This window comes from Oryctolagus cuniculus, chromosome 11, assembly GCF_051225735.1.
Source record: "Oryctolagus cuniculus isolate XC-2025 breed Fujian yellow rabbit chromosome 11, ASM5122573v1, whole genome shotgun sequence".
NCBI classification, from domain to species: Eukaryota; Metazoa; Chordata; class Mammalia; order Lagomorpha; family Leporidae; genus Oryctolagus; species Oryctolagus cuniculus.
The window spans coordinates 24432888-24453677 of record NC_142877.1 but is presented as its reverse complement, the minus strand read 5'-3'; the positions used below and the strand labels follow the sequence as shown (position 1 = coordinate 24453677).

Genomic DNA, 20790 nt, shown 5'->3' with positions numbered 1-20790 from the left:
GTCAGTAAGGGAATCAATAAAATGTCACAACCAGCTCAAAGGTAAATTAAATACAAGGCACATTTACAGATGCCTTTATGATCCTGCAAACACAGGTAAAGATAATTTGTATGTCCCTAGGCAGCAGATATTCTGCATTACTACCACTTATCTGTGCGTTATAGGGTTGGAAAACAGTTCAAAGACATTGAAAGACTAGAGGCAGATACTGGTCTGTTGTAGACCAGGTTGAACAAACTGTGTCTCGGGTCCAACCTATCAGATGGTTTTGTGCAGCTAAGGTCAGCGTTACAGACAATGTCTGTAATCATGCTGGTGACAGGGAATTCTAAGCTAAATGTTATCATACAGAAGGATTAGATTCAGTTGGGTTTAGGATTCTGCTGATATGGTATTTGTGAAAATTTGTTTCCTATTTTATTAACATTTACCATATAAAATCTTTAATTTTGCCTATTGACTCAACAAAACTATCTTGTAGCATAGCAGACCCAGAGGAAAACGCAGAGGCCTGAGGTACACAGAGTGCCCTATGGCTCCATTGTGATCAGATTGCAAGCCTCAGTGGCCCAGAGCAGTCTGTGCGCCTTTCTCAGCTTGTGACACAGCTCTGTATGTTCTGTCTGGGTCTTCCTGTGTCAGAGCTAGTAGACAGCTATTTCTCGATGCCTCTAGAGTCAAGAAAGATTTGTGAGATTTGTATTAGTGGGAAATAATTAGCTTTTATTATTATTTTATTATTCATGATAGAACAATATGTCACAAATGTAAAGATCTGACATGGTATTTTTTTTTTAATTTACATTTTTGCAGTTGCAGGAAGATTGAACTTACGGAACAAACTTAAGGGTTTTATATTGTCAGATTTCCTATTCTTGACACTGTTATTTTGGGAAACAGCATGAAGTAGGTTGTTATGGCAGCTTTTTGGCTGGAATTCAAGGTGTTGTCAATTTATTTCTGCTTTAAAGCAGTCATTAGTTATGGTGCCTGCTAAGATAACCTCTCTGAGGGGATGACTACTTGTTTGTATTAAAACTCCTTTCACTTGTTCATCATCCTTTTGGATAAAAGCTTTTATTATAGGCTCAGCCTGAAATATTTTTAAGTTTGGGTAAAAAACAAAATTCTTACCTCTTTAATGAAAACAATACAGGTAAAGTAATATCTGTTTATGAAGGATTTAGAATTCTGAAGTTTAAAAGAGGCATGGGGTCCAGTATTGTGGTGTAGTGGATTAAGCCACCATCTGCAGTGCCAGCAGCCCTTATGGGTGCTGGTTCGAGTCCCAGCTGCTCTACTTCTGATCCACCTCTCTGCTGATGTATTTAGAAAAGCAGCGGAGGGTGTCCTGAGTGCTTGGGCCCCTGTACCCACACGGGAGACCCAAATGAAGCTCCTGACCCCTGATTTCAAGCATGGCCATTGCAGCCATTTGGGGAATGAACCAGCAGGTAGAAGACCTCTCTTTGTCTCTTTCTCTCTGTAACTCTGCCTTTCAAATAAATAAATCTTTTTTTAAAAATGCATATGGTTTTTCATAGGGTTAGTCCCCATTGAAAGTTTTCTGAAGGAAGAGTATCACTCCATAGTTAATTACCCTTTACAGGGTATCTCTCTCCTAGTAATCCTTTGTAGAACTCTGTGTTCCACAAGAATCTGTTGGAATTCCATGGCAGCACTCTGAAGAACAGGAAGGGATCCCAGAGAGAGAAACCAGCATTTGTAATGATGGAGGAAAGAGTGAGATTGCTCTTACTGCCTGGTAGGCAGTCTCTGAAAATACATGTATTCAAATTGTGCTCTACACGTCATTACTGACATATGACCCCCTTCTTTAAGGAGGTTTACATCAGCTTTTTAGGGAAGACAGGAGTCCAATAGCAATTCTAGTACAGTATCATAGGCGACTCTCTACATAATGAAGAACTTTGGAGAATCAGAGCTACAGGGAGAGCAGGGCTTTGGTTTCATGTGACTTAACTCTGTGAAAGCCCTGTGAGATGCTGATCCTGGCTGCATGGGGCACAACCCTGGGAAAACTGCCCCTTCTCTTCAAGGCCAACCTGCCCCTGCTGCAGCGGGAACTGCTACACTGCGCCCGGGCCGCCAAGCAGACCCCGTCCCAGTACCTGGCTCAGCATGAACACCTTCTGCTCAACACCAGTATCGCATCCCCGGCAGACTCCTCTGAGCTGCTCATGGAGGTGCATGGAAACGGGAAGAGACCCAGTCCAGAGAGGTGAGCAGGAAGGACTTTGTTCTTGCTTTTCTTGAACCACTGTGACCTTCTCCTTTGTGTGTGAACAGGAATTTGATTTCTATGCTTACAGATAGCTAATCGATGTTTCAGGCTTTCCAAGGTTTGCTTTGCTTTTTCCCAGTATGAAGTAGTAGAGGGAGTAAGACTATCTCCCAGACATGAGTATCTTTCAAAAACCCTTCAGGTGGGTCTGCATACCCATGGTGAGAAATTCTAGAGTTGTATGGATCCCCTCTGCTTCTGGGAGTATAAGAAAATTCTCTGAACAGTCAACACAGAAGACTTGTGTGACCAAATGGGGGTGGGTTTTTTGTCCACACATAAAGCAAGCAAGCAGTCAGTTCGGCAACAGATGCCAGCTGGAACTCCTGCAGTTTAATTTAGTTCTGACACTGCCTACATGTAGATAGCATCAGATTCTGGATTGAGACTTCAGTCCCCAAAGCTCTACCTTATCCCCTCCCTTGATCTGCCAGTTACCAACCCTCATAGGTGCTTTTTCCTGTGCTTCAGATCACCTGGCTATAAAATAGCACTCCCCCAACACCGTCTTCAGGCTCCATTCATTGATTAGAGTGGCTTATAGTCTTCACTGCACTTATGTTTACTGGTTTATTCCAAAAGATGTCTCACAAGATACCAGAGTACAATGCAGCAAGATGTGGGAGAAGGGGCGTGTAGCTCCCATGCCCTCCGTGTGCAGGTTCTCGAGACTCTGTCCTTTCAGGTTTCTGTGGAGGCCCGGTTGAATGATTGCTTAAATTGTTAGTCGGTGGTGATTGGCCTAACCTTCAGCTCATCTTCTGTCCTTAAGGTTGAAGGCAGGTATGAAAGCCCAGACCTTCATCTTTCTACTCACCCCCATCCTAAAACTACTTTGTTGCTGCCAGCCACCAGCTTGTTCACTTGTATACAAAAATAGGTTTACCACTTTGAAGAGTCCCAGGACATTAGGATTTATGCTGGGAAGACCAAATAGGTATTTCACAAGTGGTTACCACAGCATTCTTTGGGTTATTAAGGAAGTTATATTTTCCAATGGTGGAAAATGTATTACAGTTGAAGTGGAATGGCTGAAAATCTCAAGTCACAAGTGGATTAGTGAGCCTTTTTTTATCCTGTGTAAGGAATTGTTTCTTTCCTATAACACCTCCATGGTAACAAATTTGATCTTAAAACATTACTGGTAAACATGATCCTTCATAATAAAATGACTCCAGGTAGAAGCTGAATGCTTTGATGTTAATAATATATCTTACTCATAATATATTTATGAGAATAAAGTTCTGAATAATTAAAATGAAACAAAAAAAATTCTGAACACAGGAATCCCCTCTGTATGTATGCCTCTCATACTGGAAATGCAGTCGTCTCCTTACTCTTTACTTTGTTTCCTGAAGGTTAGAGGTTTCTGCGTGGTTATCTGCAGTTGACATGATTGCCTAGCACCTGAAGACAGTTCAAGCCATGCCACATGTACATGTTTTCTTCCAGTCTTTATGTAGCAGAATATGGAACATAAAGTAGTGCTCAGGGGATGCTTGAGTGAACACTTGTTGTCAGGCTCAGATGTGCACTTCTGGTTCAACAGGAGGGAAGAGAACAACTTTGAAAGAGATCCAATTCCTCCTGAGCCTCCTGCCAAGAGAGTGTGTACCATCAGTCCTGCTCCCCGGCACAGTCCTGCCCTCTCTGTGCCACTTATGAACCCTGGGGGCCAGTTCCATCCGACTCCTCCTCCTCTGCAGCACTACACCTTAGAGGATATTGCAACTTCACACCTGTACCGAGAACCCAGTAAGATGCTGGAGCATCGAGAAGTTCGTGAACGGCACCACAATCTTAGTAAGTGATGTTCGCAGCATGGCAACGCTTTAAATTCATGCTGAATGCTTGGATTTCCTTCCTGTTTCATGAAAAATTAAATAACAGCATCATTGTTTTTTCCCTATTGATGAGATCAAACAATATTACATGTAAAAATAAATGTTAGATGAGATGGAAACTGAACAAATTTGGCAGTTATTATGGTACAGCAGGTAAAGCTGTCATTTGGAATACCCATATCAGAACAAGTGGGATCAAATCCCACCTCTGTCTCTCCTTCTGCTTCCTAACCAGCTTCCTGTCAATGCACCTGGGAGGTAGGCAGCAAATGTTTGGATTCTAGTACTGAGTTGCTGCCACCCACAGGAAAGACCCCTATGGGATCCTTGCTCCTGGCTTTAGCCTGGCCCAAAGTGGCTGTTTGGGGCATTTGAGGGGTTGAACCAATGAATGGAAGATCTCTCCTTCTGCCTTTCAAATGACTGAATGACTGTTTTGTTTATTTTAATATATATACTTTAAAAAAAACCACAAATTTTAGAAATTATGAAGGCTTTAAAAAGTTCATGGAGAGGCAGGCACTTGACTTAACCAGGTGAGACATACTTGTATTGTATCAGAGTGCCTAAGACCCTAAGAGGCAGTGGTAATGGCTCACGTAGTTGCGGCCCTGCCGCTGAAGTGGGAGTCTTGGATTGGTTCCTGGCTTTAACCCTGGTGTGAACCAATTCATGGATCTCTCTGTCTCACTATCTCTCAAAACAAAACAAAAATTTAAAGATTTATTTATTTGAAAGGCAGAGGTACAGAAAGAGGGGTCTTCCATTTGCCGATTCACTTCCCAAATGGCCACAATGGCCAGTGCTGGTCCACACCAAAGCCAGGAGCCAGACTATCTAGACTTGGATTCCCAGCTTTCCTGTTTCACTGATTATATGACTAACTATTAAATGCTACAAAAGCAGCTTCTTAGAGACGACTTGTAGTACTTAGATTAGGGACTGGTATTTAGTAGGAAATACTAAATAATTGCTGATTGTCTCACAATTGTTTTGAGGCATAAAGCAGAGAAATATATATTATTTAAATATATGTATATACACACACACGTGTGTGTGTGTGTGTGATTTATATATGTATTGAGCAGAGGCAGAGGGAGAGGTGGTTCACTCTCCAGATGGCTACAACGACCAATCCGGAGCCAGGAGCTGCTTCTTGGTTTCCCATGTGGGTTCAGGGGCACAAGGCCTTGGGCCATCTTCCATAGCAGAGAGCTGAATTGGAAGTGGAGCAGCCGGGTTTCGAACTGGCGGCCATATGGGATGCATCTGTCAGCGGCCCCTGCCACCCATATGGGAGACCCAAATGGAGTTCCTGGCTCCAACCTGGCCCAGTCCTGGTTTTTGCAGCCATTTGGTGAGTAATCCAGCAGATGGAAGGTCAGTCAGTCATTCTCACTCATTCACCTGCCTTTCAAATAAATAAATAAATCATTAATAAAAGAAAACATTGGTAATAATCAGCTGTGCAAGTAGTTGTACCAGTACACACCCACACTCTAGTTTTGATTGTGGAGCATTGGCCTTGCCCCACATCCTCCACTGCCTTCCCAGGCCAGAGCAGAGAGTTGGACTTGAAGAGGTGCAACCGGGACTAGAACTGGTGCCCATATGGGATACCAGCGCCACGGGCAGTGGATTAACCTGGTGCACCACAGCGGCGGCCCTAGCAGTTCAGTTATATTCTTCCTGCTATCTTTAATCTCTTAATTTCTGATAGGTCTAAATGGAGGCTATCAAGATGAATTGGTGGATCACCGCCTGACAGAAAGGGAATGGGCTGATGAATGGAAGCACCTTGACCACGTAAGAACCTCACAGATGCTGATTTCCCTCTTTATTACTTGTAACAGTAACTAGAGCATGTAAGCTTGAAATGAGTATAGCCAGAGCTGAGTCATCTTTTGCTTATAATAGAAACTGAAGTATCTACCATTCCCAGAGCCTCAGAGGCACTCCCAACTTTTATTTTGGTGGCATGATCACTTCATGTCATCAACCAAGGAAAGTCATGAATTGTGATGGTTAGAAACAAAGGTTTGTGACTTTAGGTCTGAACTTTGCCACTTCCTGTCTTTGTGAGGTTGGCAAATTGCTTCACCTCTTTCAGCATGAATATAGAAATACGCACATAGCAACCTTTCTTTCCTGAGTGATAATTGTTCCTAGTCTATATTTCTTTGATTGTATTATTACAAAATTTGCAGCTTTATCAGCTGCTGTAGTGATATTTAGACAGATTTACCATGGCTTTATAAGACTGTTTTATAGAGATCATGTCATTGCTGCAACCTTGACTCTAGAAAGCATTATCTTGAGAGCTTAAGAAATGAATAATTAAATTTTGTATATGTTTAAATATATGTGTTTTAAAAGAAACTGTAAAGTTGCGTCCCTAAGCCTATAAAATTCTTGAACCTGCATCCTTAGTTTGTGTTTCCCTATACTTGATGTTTAGTGTTCATTGTTTGAATTTCCTTACCCACTATCTGCCTGACTTGCCCTGTTCAGGCACTGAATTGCATTATGGAAATGGTAGAGAAAACAAGGCGCTCCATGGCGGTTCTGCGGCGCTGTCAGGAATCTGACCGTGAAGAACTCAACTACTGGAAAAGACGGTACAATGAAAACACAGAGATGAGGAAAACGGGCACAGAATTGGTCTCCAGGCAGCACAGCCCTGGGAGCACAGATTCTCTCAACAATGGTAAGAGGGTGGTCTTGAAGGAGGCACACATGAAACATCAGTCTTTGTATTCTACCTGATAACAGCAAGGAGGGGTCTTTCTATTTTAATTACAAGGAAGATGGTGCTAGATTATGGAGTTCCGGAAGGCCCCTATGTGATGAATGTACTCAGTACTCTCATGTCATCACTTTTATCCTTCACAGTATGCCTAAACGTGGTCACCTCCTCTTTTTCCCATCCAGGAAAATAACACAGTTCAACCACATGCTGGTGGCATGATACAATAGGTTTTGCTGTACCAAGCTGATCATCCCAGCTATCCTCCTCCCAGCCTGTAGCAACAGAGACATGAGCAGCTACTCTCTGAAACCAGGATACTTCAAGGAAGCCACAACAATTCTCACAGAAATGGCTCACATTTACCCAGCAACAATACCCTATCCAAAGGCAAAACTGAGTGTGCCTCTACTGTCATCTACTGTCAGACTCTTCCCTACCCACCCACTTAAAGTTCCCAAATGTTTACCAGGCAGACTTAGCATGTTCCATAGAAGATGGCTGCTATTAAGACTGCGAGAAAAAACTAAGCAAAGCCAGAGTTAATGTAGTGTGTACAGATACTGGTAGTCAACTGTTTGTGTGCACTATATTAACAGTGCATTAACCCACCCACAGCTGGAGCTCTTGAGCCAACTACAGGTTGTTAGAGTTGCACAGTTCCTTTTATGAACACTTCCTAAGCAGACAAAGCAGATCTTCAGGTGTCCCTCACCATCCGAGCCTTGTAGACATTTCCTGTAACTACCTAGAATCTAAAGGTCACCATTGCTGGTGAGTGCCTGTGTGTAGGTGCAGACAGCAGAGGCTGAATGGGCTGCAGACATGAGCCCTTCTCTGGCCCAGATTGTGGACTTGCTGGTGTCTAATTTGAACCTTTGTGTGCCCACGCTCCACTTTTCTCCTCCTCTGCTTAAAGCTTTAGCTTCTGTGATTCTCTTGGGAAAGTCCAACCAAGTTTATGCCTGTGTCTTGTCATAATTATTATTAGTTCCTCCCTCACTCTCAAAAATGAAGACAACAAAGATGATAAATTATATTGTCATTCTCAGTTTAGCTGGAAAAGCTAAACTGAACCTTCTGTGAGTCTTCTGAGGGTGTAAAATAAAACACTATTTATTGGTATATATTATAAATTTATGTATATACACATTTATCTTATGTTCATTGCTCTCATGGTACATGTTTGTTATAGGGTATAGGAATAACGTGATTTCTATCCAACATGCTATTCAGAATGTGAACCCAGATATGAGGAGCTGTTACCAGGATGTGCTTATATCCATGGATTTCAAATTCTTTTGAATTAAACTTATTTAATTCCATTCTCACAAACTGTTTGCAGCACCCCTGTATTGATTTTTTAAAATATTTATTTATTTGAGAGGCAGAATTACAGAGAGGGAGAGATGAGAGGTCTTATATCCCCCAGTTTACTCCCCAAATGGCATTCTCACAAACTGTTTGCAGCACCCCCGTATTGATTTTTTAAAATATTTATTTATTTGAGAGGCAGAATTACAGAGAGGGAGAGATGAGAGGTCTTACATCCCCCAGTTTACTCCCCAAATGGCCACAACAACCAGAGCTGGGCCTCCCCAAAACCAGAATCCAAGAGTTCCTTCCGGGTCTCCCACACGGTGGCAGGGGCCCAAGCACTTGGGCCACCTCCAGTGCTCTCGAAGGGCATTAGCAGGGAGCGTGATTGGAAGTGGTGCATGTGGGACACAAGCTGGCACCAGTGTGGGATGCTGACACCACAGCCAGAGGTTTAACCTACCACGCCACGTGGCCAGCCCATATGTTGGTATTTAAAGATGCGTGAAGAAATTAAAACTATAAGGAAAAGCAAGAATACCACAGAAGACAGGAGAATGGTTCCCCCTGGTTTGGCAAGTACAGCATTAGAGAGTTCTAGCTGCAGGTCTGGATAGCATCATTTATTTCTTTCTTCATTTTTATTAATTTGAAAAGCAAAGAATAAGAGATCTCCCATCCGCTAGTTCACTTCCCAAATGTCTGCAACAGCCAGGGCTAGGTCAGACCAAAACAGGGAGCCAAAGCCAAAAACAGAATTCAATCAGATCACCTTAGTGAATGGCAAGGACCCAACCCTGTGAGCCACTGTCACCTGCTACTCCCAGGGTGCGTATTAACAGGTAGGAAGCTAGATTCAGCAGCAGAGCCAGGATGCAAACCCTAGCACTCGGATATGAAATGTGGGCATCCTATGCAGTGTTTTCTTTTTCTTTTTCTTTTTCTTTTTTTTTTTTTATTTATTTATTTGAAAGGTAGTGTTACAGAGAGAGAGAGGTCTTCCATCCCCTGGTTCACTCCCCAAATTGCTTCAATAGCCAGTGCTGGGCCAAGCTAAAGCCAGGAGCCAGGAGCTTCTTCTAGGTCTCCCACATGGGCGCAGGGGCCCAACACCTAAACCATCCCCATCCCAGCAGCAGAGGATGGGTCATGTGCCTGTGCCCCCTCACCCACGTGGTACACCCAGAAGAAGCTCCTGGCTTCAGCCCAGCCCAGCCCCGTTTATTGTAGCAATTTGGGGAGTGAACCAGTGGATGGAAGACCTCTCTGTCTGTCTCTGCCTCTCTTTAACTCTGCCTTTCAAATAAATAAAATTAATTAATTGTAAAAAGAAGAAGAAATGGAGCAGCCAGGATTCAAACCAGCATCCATAAGGGATGCCAGCATTGCAGGTGGTGACTTAACCTGTTGCACCACAACACTGACTCCACAATAAGAAAATTAGAAGTCACCCAGCTCATGAGCAAGCACTCACGTAGATTGTTGTCATAATTGCAAAAAGTAGAGCAGTAGTGGACTGAATTAGTCTACTGAGTAAACTACCCAGCAAAAGAAACAGACTTTTTTCATCAGTTACCATAATTGAAAGTTAGAAGGCAGGGTTGTTTTAAAAAGATTTATTTCTGGTCTAGGGCTGTGGCACATAGTAGGCTAAGCCTCCATCTACGACTCTGGAGTCCCATGTGGGCACCAGTACATGTCCTGGCTGCTGCTCTTCTGGTCCAGCTCTCTGCTGATTCCTGGGAAGGCAGTAGAAGATGACCCAAGTGCTTGGGCCGCTGTGCCCTTGTGGGAAACCTGGAAGGAGTTCATGGCTCCTGGCTTCTGATTGGCTCAACTCCAGGTACTGCAGCCATCTCAGAAGCAAACCAGTGGATGGAAGACCTTTCTTTCTGTTTCTCCCTCTCTCTCTCAGTGGCTCTGCCTCTCTGCAGTGGCTGGGACTCAGCCAGACCATACCCAGAAGCCAGGAGCTTCACTCAGGTTTCCAGTGTGGGTGGCAAAGTCATCTTCTGCTTTTTATTTTTTTTTTTCTTTTTTAAGATTTTTTTTTAAATTAATTTATTTGACAGGTAGAGTTACAGACAGAGAGAGACAGAGAGAAAGGTCTTCCCTTCCGTTAGTTCACTCCCCAAATGGCCGCCATAGCTGGCACTGCTAGGAGCCAGGTGCTTCTTCCCATGTGGGTGCAGGGGCCCAAGCACTTGGGCCATCCTCCACTGCCCTTCCGGGCACATCTGCTGCTTTTTTAAAAACTTTATGAATTTACTTGAAAAGCAAAGTTACAGAGAGAGGTTCTGCTGGTTTACTTCCCAAAAGGATGCAATGGCTGGGTCAAGCCAAAGCGAGGGCCAGGATCTTTCCTCCAATCTCCTGCATGGATGCAGGGGCTCAAGCACTTGGGCCATCTTCCACTGCTTTCTCAGGTGCATTAGCAAGGATCTGGATCAGAGGTAGAGCAGCTGGGACTTGAACTGGCACCCTTATGGCCTGCTGGCACCACAGACGGCTTAACCCACTGTGCCATAGTGCTGGCCCTTACCAAATCAGTTTTTTAGAACATGCAAGAAGCAAATCCCTGAGATAATGGTAGAAAGCCCCAGCAACAGTGCAGAGGTGGCCTAGAAAGCATCCAGGGTACACTGGACTGGCCCAGATCTTGCAGATTTTAGTAAATAGCAGTAGAGGATGGCCCAAGTGTTTGGGCGCCTGCACCCACATGGGAGACCAGGAAGAAGCACCTGGCTCCTGGCTTCGGATCAGTGTAGCTCTGGCCGTAGCAGCCATTTGGGGGGTGACCCAACAGAAGGAAAACCTTTCTATCTCTCTCACTGTCTAACTATCTGTCAAACAAAAATAATAATAATTAATAGCACGAGCCAGCATCACAAATGGGCACTGGTTCTAGTCTCGGCTGCTCCTCTTCCAATCCAGCTCTCTGCTCTGGCCTGAGATAGCAATAGAAGATGGCCCAAGTGCTTGGGCCCCTATAAAAAGTTCAAGCAAAACAAAACATGAAAGTAATGTGTGAAATCCTGTTCCCACTCTCCACTATGGGCTCCTATTTAAAGATAATTTTTCCCACTTTTGTATTTTGAGGTTTTTTGAACATATAGAAATGTTGAAAGAGCAGCACGTGCCCTTCACCTGGGTTTGCCTGTTCTTTATGTTTTTCCACATTTACTTTCCTCTGCAGATGGCTAGGAAGGTTGGTGCAGTCTCCCTCAGCCACTGTGATGCTCACCCTTAAGTGCTTCCTCCAAGAATTAAGAATTCCCCTGCATGACCCCTATACCATTAGTCCTCCCATTTCTGACCCCTTTGATTTGGTTGTAATCACTTTTGAGAGTTTCCACACTGATCCAGCTGAAAGTTCTAAATTATGTCTCTTTTGGTGTTAGAGATATAAAAACAAGAATTCTAGCTTTTGGAAAAACACAGAAAATATCCTTAACCCCAGGCCATCCTGAGTAAGGTGAGGCTTTCAGTGCATCTCCCCTCACACTTGGTACATGTGGAGGACATGCACAGGGCATATGAAGACAAAGTGTGATGGCTTTGTCCTGGCTGGTCCAGGCTTCCCCAAGTGCTCATGAGTAAGCAGATGTTTATTCTGCCATTGATTGCCAGGTGGTGGCTTATCAACATACTCAGACTCTTTCTCTTCTCTTTTTTAAGCCTCAGTTGAAATTAGCCTGCTGCTTAGGTTGTGTTCTTTTAGCTATTCTAGCCCTACGTCTTTCCCTGTATTTATTTCATGAATCTCACCACACTTAACATTTCTAAATGGTTGACAGGTAGCCACATAAATCAGGAACCTTATCTGTTTTCCCCATGTTGGCCATAGTGGTGGCCCTTCCTGGACTGCAAAGACTCATGTAAAGGACATCTGCCATCAAATGTTAAGTTCACTACGCTGTCCATGGGTCTGTTTTGTGGTTATAAAAACGTTCTGGAGCTCGGTAGTGGTAATGGTTGCAACACTACTGTGAATGTACTGCTATTGAGCTATATATTTTAAAATGATACATTTTATATGTATTTGATACAATTTTTTAAATTGATTTTTAAGGAATACAAATTTCCTAAGTGCAATTTGAGGAATATAGTTATTCTTCCCACCATATCAGCCCTCCCAGCCATATAAAGATTTCAGCAATTTGCACACACACACACAAACTGTTTGAGAACGGATTTTACAGTTAACTCTCATAATATAACTCATCAAGGACAGAAGTTCTGCATGGAGAGTGATTCCTATTATTAATTAATTTAACAATTAACACTCTATGTATGACTTCAGTGACCACCCGAGGCTCTTGAAATGAGCTGCCTAGGCTGTAGAAGCCTTTTGAGTCTACGAACTCCATCAGTATTTGGAAAGGCCATAAGCAAAGTAGAAATTCTCTCCCCCCTTTAGAGAAAAGTACATTCTTCTTTGATGGCCACTTCTGGGATCTCACTCACAGAGATCCTTCATGTAGAACATGAAAGCCACACTATCTTGGCTTTCCATGCCTGAAATGCTCTCATGTGCTTTTCAGCCAGACCAGTAAGCCTTAAGGGCTGATTCTGAGGTCAAAATATTACTTAAAGTGATTGTCATTATATGAGTCTGTTGTGTGGACCACTTCCCATGTTGAAACATTCTCTCCTTTTTAATTCTATCTATTATTACCAGGCACTTGATACTATTTATATGATCCCTTTAACACTCAATCTTATCTATATATTCACTTTAGCACTTAATACCACCAAGCTTAATGGGATTTGGAATCCCATGACAAGTTTTTAAACTGTACTCCCTTAGAAGTAAGTCAGTAAGAGTGTCTGCAGAACTATACAGTTTTATAGTTACAAACTTATTCCTCCCTCTCTTATTCCCACTCTTATTTTTTACTGGTATCTATTTTCAGTTGACTTTATACACATAGGATTAACTCTGTGTTAAGTAAAGAGTTCAACAAATAGTGTGAAGAAAAAAAAACTTTCTTGACAGTCAAGACAAGGGCAGCTCAAGTCATCCCTTCTCTAAGTGTCAATTTCACTTCTACAGATTTCCTTATAGGTACTCTATTTGTTCTCACAGATCAGGAACATATGATATTTGTCCCTTTGGGATTGGCTTATTTCACAAAGTCTCATGTTTTTCAGATTCATACATTTTGTTGCAAATGACCGGATTCCTTCCTTCCTTCTTTCCTTCCTTCCCTTTTTTCCTTCCCTTTTTTCCCTTTTTTCCATAATTTTACCCATTTACATTCCCACCAACAACACTGGATCAGGGTACCTTTTTCCCCACATTCTCGCCGATATTTGTTGTTTGTTGATTTCTGCATGAAAGCCATTCTAACTGGGTTGAAGTTAAACCTCATTGTGGTTTTGAATTGCGATTCCCTGACAGCTAGTGATCCTGAACATTTTTTCATGTGTCTGTTGGCCATTTGGATTTCCTCTTTTGAAAAATGTCTATTTAGGTCCTTTGCCCATCTCTTAACTGGGTTGTTTGTTTTGTTGTTGTGGAGTGATACACTCTTTTAAAACCCAATACTATTAGGTATCGTTTATTCATCTGAAAGGCAGTGGAGGTGAGAATCAGAGAGAAAGCCTCCATCCAGTGGTTCACTCTCCAAATGCCTACAATAGCCAGAGCTAGACCAGAACTAAGTTGGGAGCCAGGAAGTCAATCCTTGTCTCCCACTTTGATAGCACGAACCCAGTTGCTTGTACTGTCATCATTGCCTACCAGGATCTGCAGGAAGGCTACCAGGAGGCTAGGGTCAGGTGTCAGAGGCAGGTGTCACACCCAGGCACTCAGATAGCTTTACTGTAGGTCCAAACGTCTGCCCCTGAAGAAACTCAAGAAACCACCTTAAGTCACATACAGGGCTTAAGAGTTGCCAGGAAGCAAAAATTATATTTCCCACCTATGTGTGCTGAGAACATGCACATACATACATACGTGTACATAAATATCTGTGAGCTTAGATTTGGGGGAGGGCCTTAATAACATATACATGTTTAGGGACAAAATTATGTCTGGATAAGGTAAAAGTAGGAAGCGAAGACCACTTAACCTTACTGCTTCCAAATATTAGTGCTTGATGCATGCGTTTTAGCCTTTATGAGAGTGTTTTGTCACACTAAGTGAACATACACGCTGGAATCTTTAAGTGGTGAGTGAGATTGTTGCAGAAGGAACAGGCATTTGATGATGAAGTTAAGGCACAAGTTGGTTTGCCTGTCCCACACTGGAGTGCCTGGGTTTGAGTCCTGGCTCTGCTTCTGATTCCAGCTTCCTGTTCATGCGTACCCTAAGAAGCAACAGGTGGTGGCTCAAGAACTTGGGTCCCTGCCACCAGCAAGGAAGATTTGGATTGATTCTGGGCTCCTGGCTTCAACCCAACCCTGCCCCAGTTGTTGCAGGCATTTGGGGAGTGAACCAGTGGATGGAAGATCTCTCTCTTTGTGTCTCTCTCCCATTCAAATAAAAATTAAATTTACACAATTGCCATGTCAGTTAAAATGGATTTTTAGGCCGGCGCCGCGGCTCAATAGGCTAATCCTCCTCCTGCAGCGCCGGCACACCAGGTTCTAGTCCCAGTCAGGGCGCTGGATTCTGTCCCGGTTGCCCCTCTTCCAGGCCAGCTCTCTGCTGTGGCCTGGGAGTGCAGTGGAGGATGGCCCAAGTGTTTGGGCCCTGCACCCCATGGGAGACTAGAATATGCACCTGGCTCATGCCTTTGGATCAGTGCGGTGCGCCGGCCGTGGCAGCCATTGGAGGGTGAACCAATGGCAAAAGGAAGACCTTTCTCAGTGTCTCTCACTCTGCCTGTCCAAAAAAAAAAAAGGATCTTTAAAAAATTGTTGCATAGGGGGCTTGTGTTGTGGTACAGTGTGATAAGTCACAGCCTATGATACCGGCATCCCATATGGGTGCCCATTCAAGTCCCAGCTGCTCCCCTTTCAGTCCAGCTCCCTGTTAATATACCTGAGAAAGCAGTGGGGGTAGCTGAGTCCTTGGCTTCCTGCATTCATACGAGAGACCTGGAAGAAGCTCCTGGCTCCTGGCTTTGGCCTGGCCCAGCCCTGGTTATTGCTGCCATTTGGGGAATGAACCAACAGGTGAAAGACCTCTTTCTTTCCTTCTCTTTGTAACTCTGCTTTCAAATAAATAATCTTTTCTTTAAAATATATGTTGCATAAAATAAACCTGATCTCAGGCGGCATCTGACAGTGCGCTCCTTTTCTCTCCTGCAGATTCTCAGCGGGAATTCAGCAGCAGGCCGGGAACAGGTTACGTACCGGTGGAGTTTTGGAAAAAAACGGGTATGTGTCTGCTCGTGGGTGGGGAACACTCACTCGTATGCACGATTGGAGAGCACAGATTGGGAGAGGGGTGGTGGCCACATCTGTGTCTCATAACTTGCTCCTGACAGCTCCAGGCTCCTGCGGCTCCTCCTCTCACTTGCCCCACACACCTCCTGGACACCTGTCCTGTTGCTGGACAGGCCAGGAGCTTGCAGCAGCTCCCTCCGGTTCATACTGATGCAGGAGGCGACCAGCTCCTCTTTGCCTGTTTGATCTGTGCTGTTTTTGGGCCATTAGCTAAATTCACCTCTGCCTGAGCTCCTTACTTTGGACCTGTGCACACTGTGCTCACACTGCTGCCACGGCTGCTGAGGTCTGCTCGAGGTGCAGCTCTCACACCCCTTGGTTCTTCCTTCCACTGCCACTCTCCGGCTTAGCCGTGACCGCCCTTGGTAGATTGACTGACTTCAGGAATAGAGAAGAGTGGTGACCGACTATTCTGGCAGAATAGGAAATGGAGGGAACAAAAAAAAACCTCACATCACTCTTCCTCTGCAAACACCAGCTTCCTTTCTTCCTAGCTCACATTCATTCAGCTTTGAGCAAATTACGCTCTGAGAAATACAAATACAAATATTTCTTCATTGGGAGTTAAGCATTACCACTTTGCTATGGTGCCATCTGTTACCTTAGGTGATATCCAGTAAGATAGTTTCCAAACTGATTCTTGCTGCTTCCTGCTTAAACTGAGAGGATAGAAATTACCTGAGAGCATGGTTATTGTGGTTATTGGCTTGCTCACAGGCATTTAACACCTTCTTGATGGCCACAGAGCAGCCCATGGAAGATGGTTCCAGTGGTCTGCGGTGGGTCTGTGTGGGCATTGGGTAGGGAAGCCTGGAATCCTTAGCCTCTGGAGCAGTGAGAGGGGCAGTGCTGACTCAGGGTCCTGGAACCTGCCTGGAACCTCTGAGCCCAGCTCATGTGACGAGCTGAGCTGTTGGGGAGTTCATGAGGCTTCTGGGCTGGCCAGTCCTGTGGGTTTATGTGAGAGGCCGTGCACGTTCTCACTGGGCTGAGGTTCACTGAGCTGCATAGAGCATGCTATTTGGAGTCTCCCCTCCAGGGAGACCACATGAGGTGGTAGCCATGGATGGGCAGGAGTGATCAGGAGCTAGCTGGCGGAATTGTGACCACAGGGATTAGAAATCTGACTCTGCTAGCTGCCTACATTGTGTCTTCAGCTCCTAATTCTCCACTGAGTTTAGTCTCAGGTTGCTTCCTGCCCATGGTCACAGGTACCTGCATGACCTGGAGGTATCGCTGCCTTCTGCCGGGTGTCCCTGCCAGCCCTTGTGTCCTCGTGTCGCCAAGGTCCATGCATGGTTCTGCTCTTCTCTAGCCCCTCCACAGCAGACCCATCGGTGCTAGCCGCATCCTCCTGGTTTATCCCCTTCTTGGTGCCACCTGCTCCTGCTGAGTCCAGAGTCCTGGCATGCAGGGCTTTCCAGACCTCCACACACCATCGCTTCGTACATGTTTCCTGATCCCTCCCCGGCCCTCCATAGGGGACCACTTTTCTCCTTGGCACTCTTGTCTCGGTGTTGGAGTTTAGGTGGTGGCACCTAAAGCACTGTTACGCTTGCTCAGTCACAGGTGCACAGACGATGTCCAGTCGCCTGTACAGCTCCAGCCAGCACAGTGCCCAGCCTGCCGCACTCCACAGATGGTTGAGTGAATGAACACGTGATCCTGTGCGTTTCTAGGAAACGCATCTTTTTTCAGCTCTGACCCTTCTCAGAAAATCTGTGGGTTGGGAGGGAAAGGAGTTCTCGGCCAGTTGATTTTACTGTCACTTTCTTCTAGAAGAAGCTGTGAATAAGGTGAAGATTCAGGCCATGTCAGAAGTACAAAAGGCTGTCGCCGAGGCTGAGCAAAAAGCCTTTGAAGTGATTGCCACGGAGAGAGCCCGAATGGAGCAAACCATAGCGGATGTCAAGCGGCAGGCTGCGGAGGATGCGTTCCTGGTCATCAATGAGCAGGAAGAGTCCACCGAGGTCAGAGCTCAGGGGGCCGGGGGCTGGGGCTGGGGCCAGGGCAGCTGTGGGTGCTACACCCACGATTTTCCTCTCATGCGCTGGACAGTGAGAAGCAGTTCACTCCTGAACTAGCGGCTGCTTTCTATCCTGTCACTCTGGGACTATGCACACTGTCACTATGTAAGACTCATTATTGTTATATGTACTTGTGCGTGTGTGTGGGGTGTGTGTGTGTGTGTGTGTGTATTATACATTATATTATATATGTGCTCATTATGTTGGTTTGTTTTCAAATCTCACCCTAAAGACTGTGTGACTGCCTGAGAATGGTGTGCAGTGCTGAGTGGGTTACCACGTGCCAGGCAGCCAGCTCAGTGTGTGTTTTCTTGTTGTCACTGTGCTGTGGGGTGGGTACATCCTGCTGACTGACTGCTAGGAAGCAGCGACGTGGCGGGGGGACTTTACCTGTCGTGCAGCCTCAGTGGGGGAAGAGCATGCTGGGTCCTGTGGCACCTGGCCACAGGATACTCTTACGGTCAGAAGTGGCAGGGCAGGGAGACCTGGCCTAGGACTTCCTGTTGCCTCAGTACAGCAGACTTGTGCACCACAGTGAGCACAGAAATGATGAGACTTAAAGAAAAACGTGCGTGCAAAACATTGAGATAGTCCTGGAGAATTGAAGGACATTTTTCTGTACTTCAATTTTAGTTATCTTTCAGTTTTTAAAAACAAGAAATTATCCAGTTTTTATAAACAGGTATAGCTCTCTACGACATTCTCTTGAAATTAAGGAACTTACTTTTTTTTTTTTTTTTTTTTTTGAACAGAAATTGTATTTTCACAATGTTCAAATGGTCCATTTTCAGGAAAAAAAAAGGGGGTTACACAGAAAGAGAAGGAAAGGCAGGGGGGCAGGTCCTCCGTCTGCTGGTTCACTGCCCAGTTGGCCATAATAACTGGAGCTGCACTGATCTAAAACCAGGAGCCAAGAGCTTCTTCCTGGTCTACTGTGAGGGTGCAGGGGCTCAAGGACCTGGGCCATCTTCCACTGCTTTCCCAGGCCATAGCAAAGAGCTGGATCAGAAGTAGAGCAGCCAAGACACAGACCGACACCCATATGATCCGTTTTAAAATAGCAGTTCCACACGTGGCACTGTGAGGGAGCCTTTGCCTATGGCAGTGTGAGAATGCAAGTGGCCTTCAGAAATAGCACAGTTCTCAACTGTATCACACCAGCAAGGACACTGAAATGTGAGAAAGGAGGCCCCCCTCCTCCCGCTCAGCAAACCCCAACTGCTTTTTCTTTAGGGTTGTGTTTTTTTGTTTGTTTTCATAGGCTGATTTAGACAGTGAGACAGAGACAGAGAGAAAGGTATTCCTTCCGTTGGTTCACTCCCCAAAATGGCTGGTGCACTGCATTGATCCGAAGCCAGGAGCCAGGTGCTTCTTCTGGTCTCCCATGTGGGTGCAGGGCCCAAGCACTTGGGCCATCCTCCACTGCCTTCCCGGGCCACAGCAGGGAGCTGGATTGGAAGAGGAGCAACCAGGACAGAATCTGGCGCTCCAACTGGGACTAGTACCCGGGGTGGCGGCGCCGCAGGCAGAGGATTAGCCTAGTGAGCCACAGCACTGGCCAGGTTGAGCCGTGATGTTTGCTCAGGTCTGTGTTTGTCTTCAAGCTGCTCTCCAAAGAAGGAGTGTAGCCCTTGGCTTGGAGCATGAGTTCCAGACCTGGGCTGCATAGGGTTAGTTCCCAGCTCCATTTATAGGACTGTGCTTTTAGGGAAATACAACTTTAAATTATGCAGGAAGTGGCCTGAGGTGAGGTACACACCTGTCCCAGCAGACTCGCTTTCCCAAACAGGGATGGAACAGAGACTGCCTTGGGTGAGAGTACGCTGTACCAGCATGGCTGACTCCCTCCACAGCATCCACAAGATGTTCCTGGGAGCTCCACAGAGTTGAGAGGCCCTGTGTTAATGGGAAGGAGCCTAGTACTGGGGTTAGAACCTGAAGTTCTTCCAGTTTCCCCTCAGTCTCTGTACAATGGGTATAACAGAGGCCGGCGCCGCAGCTCACTAGGCTAATCCTCCGCCTTGCGGCGCCGGCACACCGGGTTCTAGTCCCTGTCGGGGCGCCGGATTCTGTCCCGGTTGCCCCTCTTCCAGGCCAGCTCTCTGCTGTGGCCAGGGAGTGCAGTGGAGGGTGGCCCAAGTGCTTGGGCCCTGTACCCCATGGGAGACCAGGAGAAGCACCTGGCTCCTGCCTTCGGATCAGCACAGTGCACCGGCCACACCGCGATGGCCATTGAAGGGTGAACCAACGGCAAAGGAAGACCTTTCTCTCTGTCTCTCTCTCTCACTGTCCACTCTGCCTGTCAAAAAAAATAAAAATAAATAAATAAATAAATGGGTATAACAGCCCCTCTCCTGTTGATCTGATAGTTCGTGGGGAGATGAGGTGAACTCATGGTTGTGGAAGTGCTCTTACACTGCAGTGCACTGTTGTCAACCACTTCCAGCCTGGCGCAGGGCCCAGTCACACAGAGCAGCCACTTCTCTGAAGAAATGGCTCCATCCAAAGGGGTGGAGGGAAAACGTGAGAGCCCCTTAGCTTGGCCACATAGGACTCTCTGTCCACAGCTTGGTTTTCTTGGCAAATACAACAGCCCAGCAATTGACAGTGACATATGGGGAGGTTTACAAAAAGGTCAGAGACCTGGGCTGGGTCACAGTGAGTTTGACAAGCTTCAGGTGCTCTCCAGGTGGGCCCTGGGCCACACTTGGAAGAACATTGGCATAAACAGATGACCCCTGCTGGCCACGGGAAACTTCGCAGTCGTCTCTCTGACTTGTGGCCAGGAGCTCTATTAACTTGGCCACGTCTAATGTTCCAGCTGCGGAGACACTGCTTTGAAGGGTGACTGCAGTGATAAACACTTGTCTTATCTTGCCCAGAAAACCCACGGAAGTCAGGGAGAAGCCAAAGACGGCAAGCAGAGGCCTTCTTGTCGCCCTGGTTGTGCTGGTGCGAGTGCACTGGTCGTGCCCTGCGGGAGGCTGTTCATTTGTTTTAGTGTATTTTCTAAATCATGGAATAAGCTCCTGCTCGGGGTTTAATGCCCAGACCCATTTCTGGGATGCCACACAGCCTGGAGAGGAGAGGGGCTCCATGGTGCTGGTGGCAGCCCTGCGTGGGCAGCGGCCGAGTTCCTCCCCACCAGCCCCG

General features: G+C 45.7%; 1 protein-coding gene across 5 annotated transcripts in view; it reads left to right on the top strand.

Annotated features, from left to right (window-relative positions):
* CBFA2T2 (CBFA2/RUNX1 partner transcriptional co-repressor 2) overlaps positions 1-20790 on the top strand; it is a 130492-nt gene that overhangs the window by 103940 nt on the left and 5762 nt on the right. For 3 of the 5 annotated variants that reach the window (XM_089308113.1, XM_089308115.1, XM_051846163.3), the window contains 6 exons: positions 2061-2242; positions 3855-4108; positions 5870-5955; positions 6661-6856; positions 15473-15541; positions 17390-17580. In XM_089308113.1, the coding sequence (XP_089164239.1) occupies positions 2061-2242; positions 3855-4108; positions 5870-5955; positions 6661-6856; positions 15473-15541; positions 17390-17580 (978 nt within the window). The remainder of the gene's footprint in view (positions 1-2060; positions 2243-3854; positions 4109-5869; positions 5956-6660; positions 6857-15472; positions 15542-17389; positions 17581-20790) is intronic. The other 2 variants (XM_089308114.1, XM_051846164.3) reach the window with 1 other exon arrangement.